We start from the raw sequence: 21,493 nt of genomic DNA, 5'->3' as shown, positions 1-21,493 counted from the left end.
ATGGCATTGTGAGCCTTGTTGAATTGCTTTCTCTCAATTCCCTAGAAAATCCAAGCTGTGATCACAGTGCTGGATTACGACAAGATTGGCAAGAACGACGCCATCGGGAAGATCTGGGTGGGGAGCAAGGCCACGGGGGCTGGGCTCAAGCACTGGTCCGACATGCTGGCCAACCCACGCCGCCCCATCGCCCAGTGGCATCCACTGCAGCCAGAGGAGGAGGTGGACGCCTCCCTCGCAGCGCTGACTGCCAAGAAGTAAACCTCCTCCGGCACACATCTTCCCTTCTCACCTACCCATGCATTTTACCGCCATTCTCCCCCCAACCCACCAGGTCCCACATATCAGTGTATATTCCAAAAGAACACACCAACAGATCTATCAACTGTACACCCCCCACCTCCTCCTCTTTGCCTCCCCACCCCTCCACCCACCTCCACTGCCATGCAAAAGATACATAGATACCATTTGACATGATGGAAAATAGTGTTTAAAAAAGCATCATGTTATATTAAATCATGTCATTGAAAAAAAAAAAAAGAAGACAAGTTACAGGATGGACAGAAACTCCGTTGATTTCCTTTAGATATATTTTTGTATTGGGGTTGTGGTTACATTAATAAGAATACAGAGTAGACTATGAAGAATACTAGGAGTGCTTTATGGGCATCTGGTGATAGAGGGGATAAAACATACATTCACTCATGTTGTACTTCTCACCCCTTCCCTTTAGTGACACGGTTTGCTTAGAATAATGCTTAATAATAAAATGCTTTATACTGCCATATGATAGAGAAATAACACAAGCAGGTCCATTCCTTAGGTGTGTTGTGCACCATGTTCCACGCCTGCCAATGATCATAGTAGGTGATTCTGTTAGTTTGAAGTACATTCCTAGACTCTGGGTAGCAAGTAGGGATAGGCACATATCCAGTTACCCACAAACACACTGCCTTTTTAATTAGTTAAATCTTCCATCCATAATCTCAGGAAAACTGAGAGAAAACTGGAACGTCATGCCTTTTTTTCTAAACGGGTTGTTATTATTCAAATACTCCACCTTGATGAGAAAGAAATGTCGGATTTGATATCTTGACCACTTGTTTCCAAATGATATAAGGCTTCGCGACCAGTATTAGTTTATCTGCGGAACGGTAAACCGAGAGGAATCGATGATTTGCGGTCCGAGAGAGGAGAATTGTATTTTTTATAACTGTGCAAAAGGCTGTGTCTGTCATCATGGCCCATGCCCTTAAAAGAAAGCAAGTTAATATCACAGCGGGTACTATAGAGACTGGTTCCAACCACCAATGACATGATATTTTCAAGGTGTCATGTACTGTCTGCAATCTACCACCTCCCCTCCCAATGCCTCTGATTCTGTATCTCACTTGTTCAGTGCTACTGCCATTAGTCATGGACTCACAACAAGGGTATTACTTCAAAGGAATCCCTATAACCGTCTTACAGTCATAAAGGAGACAAGCCTTCCAAGTAACAAAATAAGCAATTTTCAACTACCAGGGACGCCTTCCAATTAGCGGTGTTGTTCTCTTCATTTTTGTTCTTTCTTTCTCTCTTTTTTCTGTCTCTTCCTTCTTTCTCTTTTTCTTTCCTTTTATTCAATTTTATTTCACTTCAAACACCTTTTATTCTTCAAGCACTTTAAATCCAAATGTTACGTTTAACTGTTCTCAGAATCCAGAGCTTTAATTATTTATTTTAGGAATAATTGCTGGTATAAAAAAGGAAAAAAAAAAACAAGAAAAAGAAAAAAAAGAGCAAGAGAATGCATTATGTGAACGCAATTTTTATTTATTTATTTTTAAAATTTCTATTTCTTTCTTTCTTTTAAGTTCACCTGTTCAGCCTGAGCTTTTTATGTATGTATTATGGTTGGCTGGATATTATTTTTCTCATTTGATTGCAAGGATACGGTCTGGAGGAAGGCACTGATCCATGTGTATTTTATACACAGATTACCAAACTGCTGAATTTAATTGCACTACTGGGTATCACTCTGTTCTGTGGTGACTGACACTGTTCTTTCTATGTAGTTTTTGTGATGAAATGTTGTGAGGTTGAATTTTTTTGTCGCACATGTGGCACGCTGGACAAGTTGCCTCCTAATGGACTCTTCTGGCAGGACAGGAGACACGTTTCAATCTAATGACGCTCCCCGGCCTCCTAATTGGTCCACAACATTTATGAATTGATATTCTGTCAATGATAAAACTGAGGATGAGTTTGTTTGTTAGACTAAATTAATTAACCCCGAATAAACTTTTCATATTGCAGCTCATCTAGGACAACTAATTGATAATTTAAATTCTTACTGGGTGAGCACCAGCTTGTCCTAAAGGCATCGTGGTGTCGTGTCACTGAACGACAACACTACTATCTGATTGTGCGCTAGAAAGTGCAAAGTCAATGTTCATCAAAGGGCAGTAAAACATTTAGACAGGTTCACACCCTCTACAGGTTTTTGGAATTTAATGAATGTTGGTTTATGTATCATTTTTTTTTCTCCGTTGGAATTTATTTTTTCCTGAGTTTTTATATTCAAGAGAAGTCACGTTCGAGTTTGTTTTCCATCTCACATAATCTATTTTCTTCTGTTGATAAAGCAACACTAAAGAAAAGACAACATGCAAGCAATCAAGCAACCCATTGGTGTGTAGTTTTGCCTATATACATAGTTCATACATGTTGATACTGCATGTTTATACAGAATACTGTACATAAGAGCATGTTTTAGAGACAAAGCAAAAATATCTTGTGTACGTAAATGGGTGTCATTTGTCATTTTAATAACACAACGACGGAGAAAAGATGCACTGTATATTTTCTAAATGAAACAAATGTGTATTTATTTTCCATGAGGGTCATTGGAGAGAATGTCATACTATATTAGAGTACTATTACTAATAACAACCTTTTCACGCCTGAAATTCTTAAGCAAGTGTGTCGTCCAGTACTGTGTGTGAGTTCATGTAGGATGAAAATGTAGCCGCATGCTTGCTATCTGACTCTTTGTGATCCAGAATTTAATTTGATAAGTACCATTTCTCTGTTCTACATTTTGTTTCATGACTTATCTGAAGGCCAATGTTTGACTTCTTTCCAAATATCTGCAATTTATATAATTATTATTATTGTTTTTTGTTTGTTTCACTTTGTTTTGTTCTTTTGTTGTTGTTGTTTTTTTTAATATATATGTATGTATGTATGTATATTTTTTAAATTTTCAATATATGGGATGGGGGGGTCTCCAAGTCTATAAGCTGACAACTTTCTAATAGCAGATTTGGCATACTGTTATTCTTAAATATCTCATCAGAGGATAATGGCTTAATTCTATGATTGAAAAGTGGATTGTGTGTCTGTAATACAGGCCAATACTAACATGTGGGACCCAGTATTAGGACTATCGGACCTCACCTTTATATAAAATTCATTTTCATAGGTCAAGAACAGCCCATACCTGAATTTTTCCCATTCCGCTCTACACAAACGGCTTGGAATCCCTTCTTCTCCCTTTCTTTACTTGGACTTTCATTTTAAGTTCAACTTAAATGATCTGAAAAACCCTTTCACGGCTGTGTCTCTTTTACTGTGTTTATTATACGATATGTGTATGTGCATACAGATAGGCGAATAAGATAAAACTAAAGCCATAAAACTCAAGCACTAACTCTTTAGAGCTCAGCTGAGTAGCTAGAGTCGATTTATGATGTTAAAAAAAAATATATATATATATACAAGAAAAAGGAAAAAAAAATCACACGTCTTCATTTTTCCTCGGCCAGTGTTTCTCTTCCACATTCCGTTCAGATCTTCGTTCATCAAGAGGGCAAAATGCATTCTACTGTATATGTGAGCATTGAGGTCAGTTGTGAGTTTAGTAGAGTGAATGTGTCTTTTTCTACTTTAAAAGCTGTTGATGTCCTTGTTTCATAGAGGTAGCTGATTTTACAGTGTTGTGATTCGTATTGTAATATGCCTTGTTTTGATAGTATGAATTATAGATATATTATCACAAGAGGTTCTCGAAAATATTGCTAAAAATTATATGACAATATGTTCTATTCTTGGGCTGAGTGCAATTTATGAACCAAACTGGGTCACTCTTTAGGTTTCTCTTATACCACTATAACAGTAGAATGTACTAGTGTCTACATATACAGTCAGCATATAACATACTGTTAGTGATCAACATCTTACGGTGGTGGTTTTTGATGTTTCTTGTGTTCTTAGAAAAATCAATTCAAGCAACAAAACGATATTGTTGAGGTTTAGAGAAACTTGACAGTGCTACCCATGTTTTAGGCCTGAATCCCTCCCATAGAACTATGCATAGAGTTATGATTTTCACAGAGATGCGGCACAAATACCAGACTTGTGCCACAGTTATTTTTGAATATCTATCAATTACGTGTTATGTTGTGCACATGATATGAAATTAAGGTTTGCCTCGGTCACGGGGGTTTCTTTTCGAAGTAAACTTTCAACTGCCATATCGCCACCGGCAACAGTATTCAAAATTGAAGACCAATGTGTTGACTGGCGCCACAGTCAATGAACTTGTCTGATGCAATATTGTATTTGAATCGTTTTTATTCAGTGTCCCATTAATCAATCCTATTGACTGTGACCAACTGGTGCACTGATCATAATTCTACTTGAAGATTTCAGTGCATTTCAAAAATACTGCCAGTTCCCACGCTTAATTACAGTTGCCTGTAATCACCAGTGTTCTGTTTGAGTCCGTGAAGCCAAAATAACAAAGTTCACGTGGAGGCAAACAGGAGAAGATGATGAGACAAATGTGATTATGAGTAAATTTATAGCACATATAAGAGGTTGAACTTTTTATTTTTATTTGTATTTTTTTCCTTTTCTTCTTCTTCTCTAATGCTTTTTCACTGCCCGGGTCGCCACAATCATACTTGACCACCGGACAGTTCAGTTCTATGGGGGACAGAGACTGAGAACTGTGTGTGCTTGTGTATGTGTGTTAAATAGATAAGCGTAGGCCCTTTAGCAGACATGGTGCAAGAACACAGCACTAGAACATATTATATAACTACAATGTACCGTACAGGTCTGCATGCATGGGACACATAACTCATTCTTAAATGTACATCTATGTGGGTATGAGTGTAATAACCAAACAATCTAAGTTACCTTTTAAAAAGTGGGGATTATATCTAATACTGTAATAGTATACCATTTTTTTTTTTTTTTTTTTTTGATAGCTATGTAGATGTACTTTATGCACAACTGCATCTGAAACTGTAGGCTATTTTGGCTGTGCAGAGACAGTTTTAGAGCACTGCTCACACAGCAAAGTGGTAATTGTGTGTTTATTTATTTATGTATTTATTTCTGTTTTGTTTTAAACTAATGCCGGGATTTAAAAAGGGAAACCATCCAAAGTTCAGTAGATCATTTACCATCATGTCTAAATGTGTTGAAAGCCTCTCAGCGGGTAAAGACACCTCTTTGAAACATGTTGTCTTGTCTCCTCTATTACTCACTGTATTTCTTCTTTGTATTCTTGTGTATATGTGTAATCACTCCTTAAGCCTTTTCTTTCTTTGTGTTGTATACTTGTACTGTAGAATGTAGGTCTGCATTAGAATCAGTGGCAGAGATATCTGAACTATACCCTTCACCTTTGCTTTTCGTTCCTGTCTTCGTCCTATTTACGTGTAATCGGTCGTGCGCTATCAGTATTCATATGCTGAATAGGAAGCAGGCTCACTGAATCCTCCACTGAATCTGCTTTTTCTTCCTGAGTGTAAAGAATGCCGGCCTTCATGTTTACAACATGGACATACTGTATACTGCCAAACATGCAGGACCGTACCAAACTTCCCTCTTGAGCTCTTAGTCCTCCACCTGTCATCCTCCATGCAGCTGTATTCGAAAGACTCTTTTTTCTTTTTCCTTTTCCTCCTCTTTCTCTTCATCATCTTTTTAAGCATCAGAGGACAATGAGGTTGTGTCCTCTAGCTGTGTTTCTTCGTGTCTAGTGTTGTGGTGCGCGTGTTCATGTCAGTACTTGTGCCTACTGTGGATCGCATGCTTTAGCCCTTGACTGGACACAAACGTTGCTCACAAACTCCTCTTGACCCTTATGTGGACAAACGTTGGGGATCCTTATAAAGACATCAAGGGAACCAAATAACTTAATACAAATTTATCATATGTGTTACCAGTTCTGTAAGAAACAAATAGGAAATAAAGGCCTTTTAATTACCATGACTCGTTTGTCTTTAATATGCAATGTGTCCACCTGACTTGAATCTGCTGTAGACTTACACATTAAAGCACACAGGGAAACATTTTCATACTTTTACTTTATTAAAGTGAGTATATTGTGGTGTGTACATCAAGCTGGTAAATATTTCAAACTTCTTTAAATATACTGCATATTTCCATATATTTACAGCCTATGTATAGCTGCATTGGTATTTTAGGAAGGCACATATCCTTTTTTTTTTTTTTTGTCAGGGCCCTATAAAGTTATGATCCATCAAAATCTTTCATTGGGTGCAATCAAAAGATTACATCAATGTTGAAACATGCAGCCCTCATTGGACTCCGAAACTACTGCATTGCAAAAGGAACACACCAAATTTTAAGATAAGTAATGAGCCGACAGACCCAGATCATCCATGTGTCCCCAGTTGATCCCTCCTACGGCGCTCAGTGCTCACACTTAAGTGTGTCCTACAGTGGGTGAGTGATTGTCTGTGGTTTTCATTTTCACAAAAGTTTGGAAATAAGAACTTGTAGAAGCTCTAAATCTAAGTGCTGTGTCATTAAAATTATGCAGCCGGCAGTTTCTTTTTTTGTAAGAGAGTGATAAAAACTCATGAAATGTGATACAAAAGTAGGATTATATTTTGAACCATCAGGGTCTACTTTCCCTGTCGAGAGATCTCTGTTGCTGCTGTACGTGTAGAATGACTTGTCTATTCCCTCAGGAGAGACTGGAAAAGGTTCATTTTTTTTTATCATTTAAACTACCAAACATTTAGTTGCCCAGCAAGCTAATAATCCATTAGTCACCACCTATCAAATACCAAGTGGCTAACTACACCACATGTTCGTGTTTTTAGACAACAGTCTATCAATTCTTGTCCTAAGTTTTTCAACATGGCAAAAGTTCATTCGCCAACATAAAACAAATGACAACATTTAGATTGTAGTGTGGAGAATACGGCTGGATAGCTGGTCGTGGAGAAGACCTCGCCACGGTGTCACATGGCTTCTGGAAGGTGACATGAAGGGTGGGACGAGTCGCTGTTGGCAGCCCTGGAGCGGGAGGCTGCCTTCCAGCCGTCACTCAGGGAGTAACAGTTCCCTTTGCTGGGTAAAGGGAGACCCTGCAGCTAAAAATGCACTGAACAGCATGTAGATATCAAGCTGAGGTAGGTCCAAGAGAAAGAGAAAACTATGGCTGTAGAGTTTATCATATTTCATTTTTTAAAAAGTCTAAATCTACCAGAACTTGTAATAAAACGTTTTATCACTATAACTTACTGTGGATTGTTCTAGTTGTCTATAATCACTGAACAAACACAATATAGTGTTAACATTGAGCACTGGAGTGAATGAATTAACAGGGATTCATGGATGATTTTGGTGTGTGTGTGTGTTCTCATCACTGATTGATTAAGCTGACCAAAAGGCCACTCTTCCAAAAACTTTGTGTATCCCTTTAAATAAAAGCGAACCAACAAAGTAGAAAGATTAAAACTAAGAAATGCATAAATAAATAAAAAATATATTTCTATAACAAAACATAACATTTGATTTTCTCTTTTACATACAATGTCTCCTCCCTGCAGCCACTCTAAGATTTGGAAGATGTGGGTTGGAAGCTACTGTGTTTAAAAAAAAAAAAAAAAAAAAAAAAAAAAAAAGAATTTGTGAAGGCCACAACCCCACAAAAAACATTTTTAACAGAAGCGATGTGGCAATTATCAAGTTATGAGTCATAGAAACTGTTCCATTTGGAAGGTAATGCTTTTATCAAGTGCATGACTTTCTCAGTAGTTTGCAAAGAAAACTGACAGTTTCTCCCCCTCCTCTCTAGAGCTGAGACAATAGGAAGATGCTTTTCTGCAGTGCACAATGTAGCAACAAACAAATAAATGTGATTATAATGTGATGTGTTGTTACAAAATTAAAGTATCTGTGCAAACCTGGATCTGTATGAACTTGGGCCTTGGTGTCCCATTAAAAAAAGCACTTCTGGTCCCTAATTTGCACATGTGAGAAAAACAACAAATACTAACTAATCAAATACAAACAATATAGCTGGAACTCCATTGCACCCATATTGAAATTTGACTACATTTCTGTACATCTCTCTTTGGGTCTTGGTTAAGTACAGTACCAATGAGGATTAATAGACTGTATTTCTGGAGTGGGCAAAATGGCCCCTCTCACCATGACTCTGGAAGTAGCTACAACTTAGGACATCAGTGATATTTATACTGCTGTATCAGGGGTGGAACATCCGCTCTGACACAGAGCAGGAGCCTCAGGTTGTGACTCAGACATCTTTCATTTGGACAGTTTGCTGATGACTCGAATGAGAGCTCCGTTCTCATCCTTTAGCCTCTGGTTGTCTGACTTGAGCTCTGTTAAGATCTAGGGCAGCAGAGGGAGAGAAAATATATTAGTTCATTATAACCACATCACTGTTGCGGACTCGCTTAAACTTAAGTGGTTTCTAGATAGTGTGAAATGTGTAATAATTGAAAGCTCCAGGTGGTGTGAGGACACTGTTCAGCATTTAGACTGAAATATTCCAATATCACCGCAACCATCTGCAGCAGCAATCGCAATGCTGAAATATCTTCAACCGCCACTTACAATAAGTGAACCAAAAGTTGTCTTGCATTAAAATTACAGGTCGAGCAAGAATGACATGCTTCGCGGTATTACATCATGCAACGGGGGCTGTGAATTTGCCAGCACACTATGCTCTGCATGTGAACAATGAAAGAAAATAAGAAAGAGAAAGAGAGATGGGGTCAATTTCTCAAATCTAGGTCATGTCTGTCTCAAGAGAAGTAAACCTAAAAATAACCACATATTTTGTCAAAATATTTCCCCATACTGAAGACACTGCAGAAACAATAACTGGGCTAGTTTTGACAATTCCTGTTAAAATTGTTATTACCACCGGTGTTGAGCGGGCAAAGGCATCAACAAAACTGAATTTGAGTCCTGCTCATGACCTGTAGGAGATCACATGTAGTCCACGCCCCTTTTCTCTTGTTTTCTTGTTGTTCTATACTATAAAATATTCTATCAAAGAAATCCAATGATGAAGTAACTGCCATACAGTCCCCTGCAATATATGTCATATACATTCTTCCTTGCTTAGACAGGATGCCTGTACGCAAAGACAAAGCTACAAACAGTATGCACGCACAGACAGACAAACAGATGGATAGATAGATAGACAAACAGATAGATACACAGATAGAGAGATAGATAGATTTATCTACAGGATTTATTGCTTATTGCCTATTTGGTTAATGAATTCATACGTTTCACTTCTCTGGGAGGGCTAAGTGGACTGGCTGTTTCCTTAGCAAACCATTTTGCACTGATTGCACAACACATTACAAAGGACTTGCAAATATTTGGCTTGCAACAACCAACAATGTCTATAGATGTTTTAATTATTATTTTAATTAGGCTAGATACCAAAGATTGTTTATTAATTTAACTAATTTGCCTGGAAGCCAACATGCTACCACAATGTTCAACAATGTCATACAAAGCTTTTCATCCATGCAGCATGAATGCAGCTAAAAATAGACTCAAAAAGAGATTCATGAGAAAAGTTTTCGGGGGGTGGGACCAGCGGGGTAGCCCTCTGATAGCGTTATGGGAAAATGGGTTAGAGAGTGGAGAGGAAGATGCACTGCGGTGTAGGGGGATGAGCACTGGGGGGGTGCGGGACCTGCCTGAGAGAAATACAGCAGAGGAGGAGGGAGCTGTGGAGGAACCGGAAGGAGGGCGGAGTGCAGAAGTGATGTGGCTGAGGAAGGGGGAGAGGGAGGGGAAAAGAAGGAGAGATGATGTCAGAGGATCAGAGGTCCTCTGTCTCAGGCAAGGAGGCCATCTCAGAGAGGCGGGCGAGGACACGCAGCATGGCTCTATTCTCAGCCAGGAGACACTCGTTGCCCCTCCGCAGGGCCTGGATCTGAGCCAGAGCAGGGAAAGTCTGCACAAAGGAGGAGAGAGACACAGAGAGATAGAGAGAGAGAGAGAAAGAGAGAGAGAGAGCATGCAGGGAGGCAGGCCATGTGCAAAGAGGAAGATATAGACAGTGTATACAGCACGTACACAAATACCCAGGCCGCCATATACACGTCCTAACACCCACACAACTGCACAGACATACATAAACAAACAAAAAAATGAGGACCACCTGAGGGATTAATCAAGAAAACATATAGGGAGAAAATTATACTTTCAGGATATTTGCAAAGCTGTGAAAAGCAAAGCAAATTACAAAGCGAGGTTTGTGCTCATCAAGTCTGGGCTGTGAGGAGTGGCGAGCTGCCGAGGGGTGATTACGCAAAGCTTCTCAGTTATGGTTGGAAGAGGAGCAAAGGACAGGAAGTTAGTTTCCTACAACTTCATATAACCCGCAGCTCTGGAGTTTCCGACATTGCACGCGAGCCCAATGAGTTATTAGTCAAAGGAAGGGAAATGATTATTTTCCCCCACTTCCTGGCCTGGCTTTGAGGTAAACCTCAGTGTGGGTCTTTGGAGATGTCTGTGGTTTGACACCATTCCTGAGGGTGAACCACAGCACACAGACAGGGCACATGGAGTGTTCCAGGCTGCCTGAGCACTAGTTTGTGGATATGGGCAAGAGTGAGGTGAGGAGGACATCCAGCTACTTCTTCCAACCCCAAAGTACATTTAACTAGAAGAGTGCACTCAGTAAAGTGCATATCTCTGTCAGGCATGTTGTCTTACCTTGGTGTGCAAATCTGGACAGGAACAATTCCTAAACCCTTTTTTTCTGCCTATTTGGAGAGGGGAATATATGGAGACTCTGCCTCTGTATCTCCCCTTCTCCAGTTCTCAGACTTAGGTGAAAAACCAGCTTAGGAGTAAGCACTCAACTGTGGTATGAAACATGTTTTTCAAAGGTTTTGAAAAACCGCAGTCACAAGAGGTCTTTGATCATACAGACATAACTGTGCACAAGAAATTTTAGGTTGATAGGCCCAGTAGTATGTGAGATTAGCTGCAGACAGATACACATGACCAAATGCATGATCTCCTCCAGGCTGTCATCCAGTGGGCATATGAAAGTAAAATTGAAATTGGCTTATACTTAGAACTGAACAAGTCATGCATATTGTGGTGTCATGGTATAGGCCTGCAACAGCACAGGAAATTGAAAATGTGCCCGTGAAAAGACAGAAGGAAGGAAATGGAGTGACTATGCAAAATGTCATTTAGTTTCACATTTAGTTGTAAAAATTTTGGAAAAAATCTTGGAAAATTATATTTCTTAAAACAACTGAAAAAAAAATCGAATTTGGTAGATCAGCCCACTAGTGTAAAGAAAATTACACTTGTTAATCATTGGAAACACGTGGGATTATCTCATCTCACTGGCAGATTTGTTCACTTGTTATGAGAAAAACAAGGTTTTAACACTGAATTGAACTCATTAAACTCTGCTGCTAGCCATTGAACTCTTTCATACTAAACCAGATCTGCCTTCATTTCAAATTCTGTAAATAATTCTCCACATTTGCTATCAAGGCTTAGAAGCTGTCAGGAATCCTTAGGCTCTACTATTCCAACGTACAACAGTAGGTAAAAAGACCTATAGAGAAGTACAAGAAATCCAACGCTTACACATGTATAGCATTTGAAAGGGAAACAAGAATGTGTGCCTGTGCTCCGGCAGCATCTACAGTAGGTATGCTGGGGTGTACTTTGTGATATATATTCCTCTGCATGTGTGTCCACACGTGTACATGCCCCAGTCTCTGAAAGATCAGGATAACGTGAGGTGACAGGCAGGTGTCAATCACTCCTCAGTATCGTGTCAGCCACTCACCATCCCCCCTCCCCCGAGACAGCCTACCCTCAGGGCTGGTACCCACAGCGGAACCGCACTGGGGCTTCCTGCTAAGGGAACCATGACAACATGGGGTCAAACATTCACTGCGGGCATCCTCTAGTATATCACACTGTTGCGTCATAGCAAATAATGTCCTGTCTGTCACTAGCTATAACCACTGTCTGCAGCTTACATTTCCTCAGACCAGGGCTTTAAATGCCTGTGGGAGTTGCATAATTTCACTGCGTTTTCCCACCACCATCATACTATAATCTTGTTCTGTCTTTTGTGAATCCTTCTGTTGAAAAGGTGAAATGCACGGACTGATGCATGGCCCGCAACTACCCGGGCCTAAAAAGTCTCTGCGGTTCTGCTCTGTTTTTTTGCGAAGCAGAATACACACAGTCAGTGCAGGAATGTCTCACAAAAGCAGGTCTTTTGCTGTTGGACGGGGTTTGGTATTCAGCTGGAACTAGGTCACAGTGTTCACCCCAACAGTGGGATAAGTGGAGCAGGGGAGCAGCAGAACAGGCTCCTCCTTAACCTGGCAGCAACTGTCCCGGCAGAACACTGTGGGTAATGAGCCTTAAGCACTGACCTTCCCTCTCCTTGATCTCAACCCACCTGGCTAGCCACAACCCTGGAGTGCACTTTATGTGTGTTTTCTCTTCAAAATGCATTAAAAGTGCTTGATTTAACATGAGTAGAAAGGCCTGGCTGGGAGGAAGTGTATACTTTTGACCCATTTAATATTACTGTGTTAGAGAAACACCAGTGAAATAAATAAAGAGCAACTTCAGTATCTGAGAGGAAACAGATGCCACCCCAGGTAAGCTGTAACCCGGCATGACCAGGCTGACTATGTGCAATTTTTTTCCGCTTGCACTGACCTTTAACTCCTCCTCCATATCTGATACTCTTTTCTCAAGAGCCTGTTTTTCCTGAGAATAAAGAAGAAAAATGTTTATATTTTTTCAGTTATAAAGAATATGTCTATTTCGTTTAAGTTTTCAGATTTGAAAATTAATTCTTATATTATTCGCTTTCACAGCTGAAATGATTAATTCTATGGTCTTTAATAAAACCAAGGCATTAAAGGCCATGGCAGGAAAAGATACAGACATTCATCCTCTTCTTGATACAGATCTTGATACAGCAGAAGAACTAAAATATGGAGAAGGTGTCTTGCAACAAAAGTCTGAAAAGAGTTTGAAGAAAAAGTCTGAAAAAATACATACCCTTTTCTCTGATTCAAGTACAGTGGATCTCTCAGATATTCTGTCTTGTTTCTAAAAGTTAATATGGCTGTGTTAGTGCAAAATACTGAACAAAAAGTACTTCAAAATATACTAGTGCATTTTTGAAAATAATTTCAGACCAGCCGTCTACCTGAAACCATGTTTAATACTACTTTTAAGATGGAAGGAGGATAGTGATGATGCAGCAGCATGACAATCACATTAACGTTTTACCTGAGTGACTTTCTCCAGCTGGGACCGTATCTTGGCCAGCTCTTGCTTGCTGTCCTGCAACCTGGACTTGAGCCTCTCGTTCTCATGCAAGGCGTCCTGGTACATCTGAAAATTTTGTGACTAAAGGTTGAATTTGTTTTTTGGTGAGATACATAATCAAACAGAAATCACATAATACAGAATCAAAATGTTTAATTAAATAAACAAATACCACAAATGGATATAGCTACCATTTTTGTATAAGTAACCTTGCACTGTCCAATTGGATTACATTAATATGACTATTCTACATATAACTGAATATCATATATGAACCCCCCCTCTGAAAAATATATATATTTTAAATAGTTAATCGAAGTAAATATGATGTTACACTTTGCTCTTATTTCGCTGTGCTTTTTTAACATCAACTCAATACAGTATCTTTATCAAAAGTTTCAGCAAATTGTAATACAAAATATATCATTTTTTAATCTTTTTTTTCAGTTTGCCTTTTTATTTGTATTTTTATTGATTATTCTAAAACAAATAAATCATGAAATAGAATCCACTCATCTAGACAAGCAAGGAAACAAAATGTCTTCAAGGGAGGAGAAAAAAAACAAACAAACAAACAAAAAAAAAACTACCCTTTTCTACCACTTGCCAAGGCACATTGGATTTGAAAAACCTGTTTTTCAAATGGTGAATCAGGGGGGCATAATAATATATTTTAAAATGATACACTTGCCCCCAGATCATTTGTCATATTGTAATATGGCTGTTCTAATTCTACTGAACCATCTTTCCATGTGTTTTGGGACTCGACCTTGAACCTTGTCCCAGAAACCAGAGGGGGAAGGTAGAGGAAACATGATAGCAATGAAATTGCTATTCCTTCTAAGGATATCCTTAAGTTAACCCATTTGCCCAAAACTTCAGTCTTTTGTTATTCTGTGTTATGGTATAATCTGATGAATGACGGATATCTGTCCCTGAATATCTTATGTGTTTACTTTAGTGCTTTATGGAGAGGTGATAATTAATGACTTAAAGCCAAATTAATCATATCTATTCAAAAATCCAACATGAAAGAATTAATTTCTCAAATAAATCAAGAACTGGCAATGATCATGAAGCCAATATACACTGACATATCATCAGCATATAAATATATCTCATCATGTGCATTGTTCATTGTTATTTGTTCAGCCTTTTTAGATATTTTTTTTGCGATAATGGCTCCAGAAAAATCAGGTAATCAGTAAAAATGCTGTGACCTTGTACCATGTGCTATAGTAAGCTATGAGGAGCACATATTTACAGCTGGATTGTGACATAATATTTTCAACATACATAAATTTAGCACCAAAGCCCATACTGTGCATTGTGTATGAGAGGTAAAGCCACTCCAGCCTGTCAAAAACTCTTTTATCATCTACTGACATTCCAAAACATGATGCTGCAAAACTGGATTCTCCATGACTAATATGAAGCAGATGACGGACATAATCAGACCATAACCTCTAAGTCTGTTTGCTTAGCATTGACTAATATCAGCAGAACGCTCAAGTTGATAGGCTGAAACCTAAGCATTAACTTTAGCATCTGTTTTTAAGAGACTTTTTACTTTTTATATAACAATGAAATGGTGGTAGTACTGACTTTCCTGTGAGAGCATCCTTACCCTTGGTCATGATTTCAGTCTTTTACCGTAGAAGAACTCTGTCATTATTCCTTAATGTTGAAATGTCTGCTTATAAGGAGAAATGCCATCTTATCGCTTCTTAATAGCTGTACTGCACAGTTAAGAAGGAACATAGTCTACTTCCATTTGAAATGTTGGATTGTCTTGAAGTGCTTTTGACTGTCCAATTCTGACTGGATTCTCTCCAAGTCAGATTTAAGTTGTGTTTTTAGCCTACAGTGAGGCTAAAATACGACTGAATTATTACAAACACAGCCAACCATTTAAATGCATTCCAGAAAAAAGACATCAAAGACTGAATTTTAATTTAAAAAAATAAGCCAAGATTTGAAATAATGGCTATACTGTTTGTCCGAATCTCAATGCAGTGTCCTTTTTCTGGAACGCCAGAAAATAAGAAACTGCACAAAGTTCCATGAGGATCTGACAGATAAATATGCAGAATTTCAGCTTGAAGAAATGATTGCAGTGGGTAGCATTTAATCTATTCTTGCAAATGTTTCACAGAGGCAATCATGAATCCTAGCTGATTTTTTTTTCCTGTGAAATAATTACCTCCTCATTTTACTTGCTTCAAGACAAATTGAGGTGAGTTGAGATTTGCTACCTTCTTATAGTCCTTGGTACCAGAGTCTTCCTCCTGCTTATTAAGCGCAGCCAGTCTTGTCTCCCTCCGTGTATAAGAGCTGGTGCGGCCTAACGGTTTGTCTGCCATGCTCTCGCCTCCACCAGAGTCCAATCTGGGAAGGAGCATGTATCATATTCAGTACAGATTTGTTTATGCCACAAAAACAAATTATTCCTCTATCTAGGGTGTTTATTTTTGCTGCTGTGGGGGAAAAATGTACTGTAAAGTTGGAGAAAAACAATGCTAAACACTTACCTTGACACTCTGTCATGCTGAAAAATAAAATAAGTATGCCATGTTAGTGAGTGGGATCACAAAGAAATCACTACCAGGAAAGCATGAGAACAACAATGTGCAAAATGTGTTTTGTTCTGGTTAGATCCAGATTTATTTGTTTGATGGGATCAAACAGAGGCTTGACAGTGAAATATTTTCCATATTGAGACAACAGAGAACAAAAACAAAACAAAGCTTAGAAGTGACTTATTACAGTGGGTTCAGATGCCTTAGGTCCCAGAGGAAATAAGTGCATGCAGAGGTGAGCGGATGTAATACACGCCGATGCTGCTCTGACAGGGTTCACATGGGTCAAACCTCTCCGGTAAGCCTGCTTAATCTTTTAGGGGCGGTGTTCGCTATGCAAATGCCTGCAGTATAAAGATGACTTCATGTCACTCAGAAGTAAAGTTGTTTTTTTTCCCTTCCTGTGAGCAGCCATATACTGTGTGACAGTGTCCAAGGTATGACCTCAGGGAACAGACGGCTGATAGCAGACTATCTTGGCAGGCTTCTGGTGTGACTGGTCCAGCCTGCCTGGCCGACATCAGGCATTTAACTGCCATTCAGGCAAGGAAACTGTGGACAATTTTTTGATCATTGCTCAATTTATGCAACCTTATTATCATGTCTAGACATAACTTCATAGATATTCTGTTCAGCTTTAATCTGGGTTGATATGGCTGCTCACAATCAATGATTTGTGAGCTCAGTGAGTGCATTTTTAGCTAAGGAGCAGGGATGTAGTGGACATGGAGTATGGAGGGGACATGTCCCCCTCACTTCTGAAACCCGTCCCCTCTGTCCCCCACACTTTATTACACCTACAAATTGTTAATAGTCCATTTTTTGTCTTTCAGACGCCGTTCATAAACATTTAACCCTTGTGAAACATGAGCTCATTCACTTCATTTCTTTCAAAAACATGGAAAAAAGGTGATAAGCAAATTCACAAAAATGACCTGAAAATTAACAAGAAACTAGTAAAAAAAAAAAAAAACAAAATGACAAGAAAATGTCCAGGAATTTAGCTAATGAATTTACAAAACTATCAGAAAAATAGAAAAAAAGTAATGAAATGACTAAATAAATGGCAGGCAAAGTGCTTCAATCTGATATGGCACATATCAGATTGGACTTTTATGGACTTTTATATTAGCTCTACTACTGCTCCTTCAAAGTGTTTTTTTTTTTTTTTTTTTTTTGCAGTAAGCTCTAGAGCAATCAACTTTAAAACATTTGTTAAAATACTGTTGCAGCACTAGTAAGTCTCATAGCTGCCTCAGTTCCAACAAGCGGGATATTTTCACTTAGCTGGACAGCTGGTTGGTCTTACCAGGGTCCAGGCAATATTGTTTCCCTACAAGGGCAACTAAATATGGGAGTTTTTATTGGAATGTATTACTGCACTGTATGCAGCTTCAAAATTTTTCATTTTTTCAGTTACTGACTTTTAGAATCTCTCAAATCTTGGTGGATGATAGTGCTGAAGAATAAAACTAATAAAGAAAACTAGGTTTACTGTACCTTTAAATAAGACTTGCTTACATTATACAGGATCTACATACCAGTTAGACAGTTTGTTTTTCTATGCCATACACTGTGTGAATGGATTATGCCAACCAAAACATCATCTAAAGTGTCACACAATTATATCTATCCAGACTTGGCAGCCAGGCCTGTGGTCTGTACTGAGCAGATAGATAACTGACTGCCAACAGCTGATAAACATGGCACACAAGAGGATGATACCTTGATGTGTGGGCTCACTATCAGTCAGAGAAGGGGAGAGAGAGAGGGAGAGGCTGCCTAGTCAAGTAAGAAAAGAGCTTCATTACAAGGTACTTAGCAGAGCAAAACATAAGCATAAATAAAACTATTGAAGAGGAAAAAATAGGTTAATGTGTAAAGCCTCATTGAGGCCTGAGTGATTGTGGATGATCTGCTAGTATCTGCTGCAGCTGCACTGTTTCACCCTAAGTTAGGAGTAAACAGTATAAAGCTTTCTTATAGGAAATAAGACTTAAAATACTCCATTCTAGCAGCTTGTTCCCCAGGCATGGCGCTGGATTTTGTTTAAACACATTTCGAATTATACCCCAGACCCCTCGTGTTGCGGCCAGGGCTGTGAGACCAGAAGCAGATGTAGAGCATGTTATTAGCGTGTGCTTTAGGAAAACGATTTACGACAAAAGGAACAGGGTGCACAACTATTTCTGCTCTCATATGTGGCAGGTAGGGCAATATTTCACAATGCACCGAAAGAGCTATTCCTCAGCGAGTGTTTATCCAAGTGAGCCACTGCTGCCTGTCCTTATGTGGTCATGTCCTTAAGCAGAACATCTACCCAGAGACAAACAGACCCCATGACCTCACATGAGGATGAGCTCTCTCTGAGGATTTACTTGTGCAAAAGCGAGGTGATGCTTTATCACATTTTGGGTCCATTCTTAGTCAGTGGCTTGAATAACTGGTGTGAAAAAACAAAACAAAACAAAACAAAAAAAAAAAAAAACAGATGTGGTGTTTTTATGCATAAATCTTCTAGAAGTCTGCCTCTGTGGCTGTACATAACAGATCTACTGACAGTATCAAACTCTGCCTCATCATGAAACTCTTTAAAGGTTATTAGTTTCTCTCAGCTGACATGACAAAACCTATTTCACACCAAAGGATTAGCAATTTGGTGAAATTAGTTTCCTAAGGGAGAGCTGGAGTTAATTAGACTGGATATGAAACCTAAAAAAAGGTGAATCCATACAATAACACGTTTGTACTTTTATGTCCTCATTAGGGAACCCTTTTGTTTGTAGTCGTGTGTTAAGGTTGCTATAGAAACTGAATCATAGCACACAGCAAACTGGCTGTAGTCAGTTTGTAAAACCATATATGCTCGGGCACCTGCTGGCTGATGTTCCCTTGTTAGGAAAAATAGAGCGAGGCAAGGGCTGGCATGTGTGGCTCAGAAAAGTATGTGAGGCACAGCAGATGCAGGGAGAGACGATCTACCAGGGGAGAAACAAACAGAGCCTCAGACTGATGGGAACAGCCTCTGAATGGGTGCATGCATGAGCCATGGGCTGTCTGCAAACAATACTGCCTCCAGTTTTATAGCTCGCCAGTGTCAACACCATACACACTGCAGGCTGGCTGTGCGCATGCAGGCAGCCCCACGGTGCTGTGCTGTGAGATAATACGGGTAACAGCAGTCAGCTAGTGAAACCATCAAGTCTCCAGGAGAAGGAAACTCATCTTTCTCCTCATTACCCTTTAACTTCTTTGCCTTTTTTTTCACACCGTCACCTCTTCATAGCTGACTGGGTTCGCTGTAGGAAAATCTGAGCAATCCCCCTCCCATCCCCACCACTGGAACTGACACAGCACACACAACCATAAAAGACGTTTCTTCCACATTCACTCACCTTTCCTCACTCCCGCCTCCCTTTCCCTCCCCTTAAACTCTTTCTGACTGACCTCTCAGAGCAATGGACAGGCCACATTTCTAAAACACAACTGCCTGGTGACCAGCGCATCTTATGCATTTAATAAAGCAAATGGATGTTTATTTACAGCTGGGCCTGTTGCTCACAGCTGTGCAACACACATCTAATTGCACTGAAATGCACCAGGTCCTCCTCATAAACAGTGAGGCAAGTGCTAAAAATATCGCATCAACCTGAATCTTTTTCATTTCCCCCACCCCCCAGTGCACTTTCTCTCCCAGGAAACCATTGCCAATTCAGCGTGGGCTGACATCATGGAAAATTCATGCCTGATTTCCACCATAGATACAGTATAGTGAGACAAGAATATCACAGTTCATGAAAAGAAGGGAATAATATGACAGCTCTCAGCGGTAGTATTCACTGCTAGTAACTGTGCTGTCATGACTGTAATATTACATAACATTATGTAAGCACCTGTGTGTGTCTCCAAATAGGCAGATGTTTTTTTTTTTCTTTTTTTTCTGCTTCATCCTTTTCTGATTCTGCTTTCTGCTAGTTTTTCAAAAGACCTTTGAGTCTCTTTAGTAATTTTAAATGTACCTAACACACATTTCTGTTAATCCAACTGACATAAACAAGTTAGAGTAGAACAGTCAAACAACGCCCTCGGGAATAACCACTTATAAAGAAAAAAATAACAGGAAATTACAGAGGGAATGTTGCAATTTAAAAGTGTGGTCAGTCACTTAGGGTCACCAAAAAAAAGTTTTCCGAGCTCTAGTGATGTGTGATTCATAAATAGTTTGCTGATTTTCATTCCTTACTCTATCAAATAAATTAAATTAATTCGCCCCTCGAAATGGCCTCTCTCCAAACAAACAAACTGAGACATCACAACAGTGCATGTCCAGTCATGTGTTGAGAAACTTTAGTCTATACTCCAAATGCTATGAATATTACAAATCCACACACACAATAATCTGGCTAATAAATCCATTGCTAACACCTACATAAGACGCTTTGCTCAGGTTTATGCTCAAGTTAGGTTGGATTATCACACTATAGAGGAGGAAATCACCTCACCGCAGTGAGTAAAAGTACAGCAGTGTGAATATTAATTACCCGTACATGGATGCAGACAAGGACGCATTCCTTTTCTATTGGTTTTTACATAAACAAAAAGTCTGTTATGCACTGAGTAATCTATAAAGGTAAATCTGTGAAATTGAATGGGTGCAGCTATAGTCTTGAACGCTACAAGAAAAAGTTCTGGTCTTACTCTGAAGTTTTTGGCTGTAGGGGAAGGTGAGGATGGTGGGGAATCTGACAGTGACTTCCTGCTGCGAGTGAGATCCTTGCTGCGTGGGTAGTAGGATGACATCTCCTCTCTCTACCCTGGACAGGCAGGTCAAGCTCTACTTGAACATTCACTGAAGCAACCAGAAAACAGCTGCATACATCCACAGATTCCCTCAAGCAACAGTGACGCAGATGCCCATGACTTGGTGTTCCTGGGGAATCCTCACCAACAGGTGTCTACGTATGAGAGTCCAAGTTCACAGTCCCATGAGTTGGAGAGAACTGCGACTAAGTTTGGACGGATTGCTGATGTGTAGTCACGCCTTCCTCAGAGCTCAAACAGTGAAACAATAATTAGATAAAAAATGAAATGGAAACACGGAACAGGATTTGTAGATCACAGAAACAGAAAGCTAACTGTGAGTAGAAAAGCAAACAAGTTGTTAGCCCCTGTCCAGTGCTGTCAACACTGGGGCTTTCGCTGAAATGTGGAAAGAGTGCTAACGTCCAAACAAAGCAGTCAAGAGAGAAAAGTGTTCCCTGTTCCTATGTTTC

General features: G+C 39.4%; 2 protein-coding genes across 6 annotated transcripts in view; one reads left to right on the top strand and one right to left on the bottom strand.

The window, feature by feature from the left end:
* LOC115362021 (synaptotagmin-2-like) overlaps positions 1–6,265 on the top strand; it is a 35,978-nt gene extending 29,713 nt beyond the window's left edge. For all 3 annotated transcript variants that reach the window (XM_030055783.1, XM_030055784.1, XM_030055782.1), the window contains exon 9: positions 46–6,265. In XM_030055783.1, the coding sequence (XP_029911643.1) occupies positions 46–261 (216 nt within the window). In that variant the 3' untranslated portion in view covers positions 262–6,265. The remainder of the gene's footprint in view (positions 1–45) is intronic.
* A 214-nt stretch (positions 6,266–6,479) lies between these two features.
* On the bottom strand, positions 6,480–21,493 carry ppp1r12b (protein phosphatase 1, regulatory subunit 12B). Of its 3 annotated transcripts, none has more exons than XM_030056599.1 (8): positions 20,919–21,493; positions 16,173–16,189; positions 15,897–16,029; positions 13,603–13,707; positions 13,369–13,419; positions 13,021–13,071; positions 12,128–12,198; positions 6,480–8,670 (listed from the first exon to the last, which is right to left on the bottom strand). In XM_030056599.1, exons 1-7 carry the CDS (start codon positions 21,018–21,020, stop codon positions 12,157–12,159), a joined length of 501 nt encoding a protein of 166 aa, XP_029912459.1. In that variant the 5' UTR covers positions 21,021–21,493; the 3' UTR covers positions 6,480–8,670; positions 12,128–12,156. The 3 variants fall into 3 exon arrangements, with proteins under 3 accessions (XP_029912459.1, XP_029912460.1, XP_029912458.1); XM_030056600.1 differs by having other exon boundaries at positions 12,128–12,195; XM_030056598.1 differs by lacking the exon at positions 12,128–12,198.

Source organism: Myripristis murdjan, chromosome 7 (genome assembly GCF_902150065.1).
Source record: "Myripristis murdjan chromosome 7, fMyrMur1.1, whole genome shotgun sequence".
In the NCBI taxonomy this organism is placed as follows: domain Eukaryota; kingdom Metazoa; phylum Chordata; class Actinopteri; order Holocentriformes; family Holocentridae; genus Myripristis; species Myripristis murdjan.
Note: the sequence above shows the minus strand (reverse complement) of the source record. Positions and strands in the feature narration are given on the sequence as shown.

Excerpts from the sequence above, each read along its gene's own strand:
- ppp1r12b (XM_030056598.1), bottom strand. The coding sequence starts at position 21,020 with ATGTCATCCTACTACCCACGCAGCAAGGATCTCACTCGCAGCAGGAAG. Across the intron at positions 13,708-15,896 it reads GTACCAAGGACTATAAGAAG|ATGTACCAGGACGCCTTGCA; the intron begins GTAGCAAATCTC and ends CAAAATTTTCAG. Across the intron at positions 8,671-13,020 it reads ATATGGAGGAGGAGTTAAAG|ATCTTAACAGAGCTCAAGTC; the intron begins GTCAGTGCAAGC and ends CTGCTGCCCTAG.